General features: G+C 44.4%; 1 protein-coding gene across 1 annotated transcript; it reads right to left on the bottom strand.

Moving 5' to 3' along the window:
* On the bottom strand, positions 2,767–3,696 carry LOC109835432. The gene is made up of 3 exons (XM_020403408.1): positions 3,596–3,696; positions 3,208–3,488; positions 2,767–3,128 (listed from the first exon to the last, which is right to left on the bottom strand). The coding sequence occupies exons 1-3, from the start codon at positions 3,694–3,696 to the stop codon at positions 2,767–2,769; spliced, it is 744 nt and encodes a 247-aa protein (XP_020258997.1).

Genomic DNA, 5,175 nt, shown 5'->3' with positions numbered 1-5,175 from the left:
GAATCCGAGAGTTCATCATCGGAATGTACTCCCTCATGGACTCCACAGTAATCGTCACATCTGACGGCTTCTAGCTGAAGCTGAGCTGTTCCCGAATTGACCCTGCTTCCTGGAGAGGAATTAGGGTCGGAACCACCTGAAATGATTGGGGATTTTCCCTTGTTGACCATGTTGATAGTCACTTCTAGGGGTTCATCATCTCGAGCAATTGATCCTTTTTGGTGGGAACGCCTTGACTTGGGCTTTGTCGGTCCATCGGAGATTCCCTCGGATATCGAGACCCTCTGTGGAGCGGTCTTGGGGCAGCTACAGGCTGATAATACTGCCCTGATAAATTTGGTACACGGACAGTGAGAATCCGCTTCCCGGGTGTTTCTCTTTCGAGATTCATCCACACCCCCAGCCTGATAGTACAACTCATCGACGTTGCGGTCGGAGTAACCTATCGGCTGCTCACATGGGTTCTCAGGTATAACGCGTTCGTCTGTCCGACGCGTTTTCTTCTGAGTAATCATTGCCTTGTTGGCTTTTGCAGGAGTCTCACGTTTGGGATCACACCTTCGTGAGGGTGAAACCTTAACGGGCTCTTGGTCTTTCGCACACACCGCCAAGCTGGCCGTTGCAGAAATCCGTTTGTTAGGAGATCGCGTACAACCCCCAGTCCGGGTGTTGGCTTGCAGCTCGTTCAATGATCTCCCGCTCTCCTTATCAAGCGCTTTTCCTCGATTCTCGGGTAGAGTGCCGATACGATCCTCCAGAGGAATCCTAAGCTTGGTGAAATCTCCGCTGCAGTGGGGATTCATCGGAGGTTCGGGATCTGAAGTTGACAAAGGCCTGAGAGCAACGTCGCCTGCTTTTGCCTTAGGCGTTGATTTGGCCTTTGGTACCCAAACTTGTTTGGATCTCGGCGATCCCTTACCTGCCTCTTCCTTTTGCATTTCTCGTGCTTTTTGCACCAAGGCTCGGGCATGCGCACGCAAGGCGCGGCGCTTCTGGATTCGCTCCTCGAGAGTGGAACGGGTTCTTTTGACATGAACCCATTTGTTCATTTCTGCTTTGGAGGAGGGGCTGGTCATTTGTCGTTGTTGCTCTTGGTGATGTCTGGACTTAAGATCTTCATTGTAGCGGATTCCGTCCATCGGCTCCAAAGCCTTGGTCAGCAGACGAGCAAGGCTTTGACGCCGTCTTTGTCGTGCTCTCCTTGATAATGCTGGAGCGTCTTCAGTAGCCATCTCCTCGGCGGAAGAGAAGTCCGGATCTGCGATCTCGACCACGTTGGACGACGCGGGGACGTCACGTGGTGCAAGTGCAGCGGCGGCAACGGGGTCTTGGATTTTCGAGCCAAAGGACCTGCAAACATTTATGAAAGAGGTTACCTTTCTGTACCTTTGGAGCGGGGCGGATCTGGAGGAGGAGGAAGAGAGGCCTTCTTTGAACTGTTGTCGATCGAGCTCGTATTCTTCATTCACAACCGATCTTGATGGCCGGTTGCGTCACGACGGGCGTCCAGGTAGCGATGTTTTTTTTACCCTTGGCTCCCCTGTGTGTCGCCAGCGGTTGTTTGCTGAAAACGTTGCTGTATTCATTGCGTGCATTCATTACAACTTCAATCGTTTCATATGAAACAAAAAGATAGCCTTTTTATAAGACTCTTACACAATGAAAACAAAATAAATGCAACTCCTTTCAAACAAACGCAAGAGCTGTTTGTCATCTCTTGCTTGCGTGGGTCTTTGGCCTGTGACGGGGACGTTGATATCCGTGGATCACCGGGCAATCAGATCCGCTCCGAGAAAATCGGGTAGAGCTTCGTCTATCCACGAAGGGATATAGAAGCAGAACTTCGTCGATCCGCGTGAGATCTAGAAGCTTTAAGCGTCTATCTCGGCTAAGCGAGATATTAGCTCTTCTTAGTATTAACGCCAAGGGCTAATACTAAGGCCAAGAGGGAACGGGTGATGAAGGTGCTGATGTAGACCTCTCCTCTCCTTGTTGAAGCGCACGGCCACTCTTCACTGCAGCAGGGCTTCGCCAAGGCTCTCCAAAAATCCTCCTTTAAAACAAAGGCCAAGGGGGTCTATTTATAGGCTAGGGGGAGCCCCTAGGGTGCCTAGACACCCTAGGGGGTGTCTCGGAAATTCCGAGACACCTTGGGGTGTCTCGGAATTTCCGAGACACCCCTAGGGTGTCTCGGGATTTCCGAGACACCTTAGGGTGTCTCGGAATTTCTGAGACACCCCTGGGGGTGTTTTGGAATTCCTGAGACCCGTTGAGGTGCATTCGATTGTTTTCCCCGTAGATTCTTCATCCGAACTCGGATTTGAGTGATTCCGGGTGCGTTGGACGCTTGACGAAGAATTCGATCCACTCTGGTGGTTGGATTATCTGTAGAGTGGTCGAGGCACGAGGGGCGTTGTCCTTTTTGTGAACAGTGCCAGGTTCCCGATTGGTCCGGGTCTTGGTTGTTCCGAAATCCTATAAGCTCACGTAGCTCGCCGACTCACTTCAGTCGTTCGTCGACGTCAATTGGGCTCCTGTGGCTCGGATAGTGATGTTCATCGTCGCTCTTTAACACTGAACCGTTCGAGGAGACCTATAGGCAATTTTTAATGCCTACATACCTACGGCCATTACGCATGTTCTATTACAAGTGTTGGGTATAGTGCCTATGTTAGTTCTAACTGGGTTTTATAGTTAGTTCCAGTGTACGCATTCATGTTTAATTTAATTAGGCAAACATCTTAACTGAAATAGCTTATAACTTACCTAATTCCGGGAAAAAAATGCGTTAGCCCAGTTCTCTATAGCGTAGTTCATGACAATATTGTAGGCTCGTTGGTCCGCCAGTCTAATGTCGTCCACATAGTCATTCCATTCTGCTTTAGTATATTTGTAACAAGCGGATTGCAAAAGATTCCCCAAAATCTGAGTATCATTTGCCTTGAAACCCAAATCCCTCAACTTCATCCTGAAATTCTCAACTAGATACAAAACACATCTAGAGTGTATAGCATCCAGAAAATATTCTCTGACTGCTTCTCTGATCCCCTTATCTGCATCAGATATTATAACTAGCTTGTGTGGAGGGTTGTATGGATCTGGCATTTCGTAGAGAATAGACCATAAACCTATAATAGAGTTAACAATGAACGAGTTAGAACTAGCATGAACTATAATAGAACTAACATGACCCATGTTAGAACTAACCTTGTAAGAACCAATTCCAGTAGACGTTATTTTCTTGATCGCAAATGCAATAGGCTAATGGAAATATCCCCTGATTTCCATCATATGCCACGGCACTGAGGAGTATACCTTTAAATCGATCTTTCAAAAAAGTACCATCCATAAATATAAGTGGTCTACAACCATTCAAAAAACCATTTATGCAGGCGGCATAGCAGATGAATAGCTTTGAAAACCTCCCCTCGTGTTGTTCAACATGAATGTAGCTACCTGGGTTTATCTTCTTAACATCTTCTACATACCTAGACCATTGAAGATTATGTGTTAGGATCAACATTTTTCAAACTAATATATACAGCCTAACATAAATGAAATTAGTGTGTATATTGTAGATATTATCTTCTTTTACCATCGTAATTGATCGTAGGACTCATGAACATCACCATATAGTTGCTCTTGTGCCCTTTCTTTACCCCCACCATATCTTACTATAACCGACCCTAAGCCCATACGAACTTAGAAACTCCTTTTGTACGTCGATAGGTCCTACATCCGGCTGGACTTTTAACGTGGGTAGTACTTGGGTCGTAATGAATTGTCGAGAGGCCCTAGATTTGCCTGCATTATTGCCATGATTCCCACAAGTGTGTTTGTCCACGAAGGTTTTTATTTCAAGTCTGTTCTCATTTGGTGTTGGAGAGGCAAATAACATCCACGGGCAATTTTGGGCTTTCTTGAAACGACAAACTACTCGAATACGCTTCGGTTCATTCTTGGCAAACAAGTACTCGAATTTTTTGGCCATGGAATAGTATAGCAAAGCTAATCTTAATTCCTTCGCACTCTATACTTTTTGACTTCATACTGCTGGAAGCGCTGCAAATATAAAGAACATAAACAACAACTGTTTATTTTAGAACTGTCGTGGAATCCGATTGAACTAACAAGATTTCAATTAGAACTAACATGAAATCGTTTAGAACTAACATATTGGCTACTACGCAAAATTTGAACTAGAACTAATAGTAAACCGATTAGAACTAACAATAAGTCGATTGGAACTAACAATTAATAGATTATAGCTAACAATAAATCTATTAGAACTAACATGTTTAGTACATTCACGTAGAACAAGAACTAGCATGAACCTCCTTCATATGCATAGAGCTGTAACTAGAATTTACAGTGGTTAGAGCTGACATGAAATCGATTAGAGCTAACATACGCTCAAATCAGAGCTAAAATCCAATTACACCAAACATGGAACTAGCATGAACTAACACTAACTTATTTAACAATTAACGTCATGAATATTGGTCTTAGCATAAAAAAAATCCTTGGCCCTACATGTCTTGTCGAACTTGCTAGTTGTTGTGTACTTTTGAAGAATCGTCTGTTTCTTTGAAAGCTTGCATGTGAACCTCCTTTAATCCTCTGTTATGGCAATGCTCCACCATAGACGACAAATCATCTTCGTTCTCAATGGGGAATTTGAAGCTTCCATTTATTTCATCCTTGTATGACAAACTTAATGAATCATATGGAAGATCTAACCTCTCTGACACATCAAATTTTAGATCCAGAATGGTGGTTAAAGAGTTAATCTTCATGAATACTGCTCTATTCCTTGAAGCGACAATGCAGATGATGTCCTTTTCAGCCATTATGAAGTGGAGGTAAGAGTAATGGATCGAACTTAGGACAAAGAAGAGTAATATAGAGAGAGTAATGGAGAGAATTTTTGTCTGAGGAAGGAGTAATGGATAACTAAATAGTTATTGCTCATGATAGAGGGAAAAAGGGGGAAAATTTCCCTCCATTTCTTACAACAGTATGCATTTAATGGGATGTGACGAAGCGTCTGGGGACGAAGCGGCTGGGGACGAAGGAGAAGGGCAAACTCGGGTTTTTTACAAAATATAATTACTCTTTTGTATACCGCTGACTTGGAGGGCCCTAGAAATATTAAACGCTGCTTTTTGGGGTTTA

The sequence above is a fragment of the Asparagus officinalis genome, chromosome 3 (assembly GCF_001876935.1).
Source record: "Asparagus officinalis chromosome 3, Aspof.V1, whole genome shotgun sequence".
NCBI lineage: Eukaryota > Viridiplantae > Streptophyta > Magnoliopsida > Asparagales > Asparagaceae > Asparagus > Asparagus officinalis.
This window is presented reverse-complemented; position numbering and strand designations above follow the sequence as displayed.

Coding starts and splice junctions, on each gene's coding strand:
- LOC109835432 (XM_020403408.1), bottom strand. CDS start 3,696: ATGGGCTTAGGGTCGGTTATAGTAAGATATGGTGGGGGTAAAGAAAGG. Junction 3,489..3,595: donor TCCTACGATCAATTACGATG/GTAAAAGAAGAT, acceptor TCAATGGTCTAG/GTATGTAGAAGATGTTAAGA. Junction 3,129..3,207: donor CTGGAATTGGTTCTTACAAG/GTTAGTTCTAAC, acceptor ACTCTATTATAG/GTTTATGGTCTATTCTCTAC.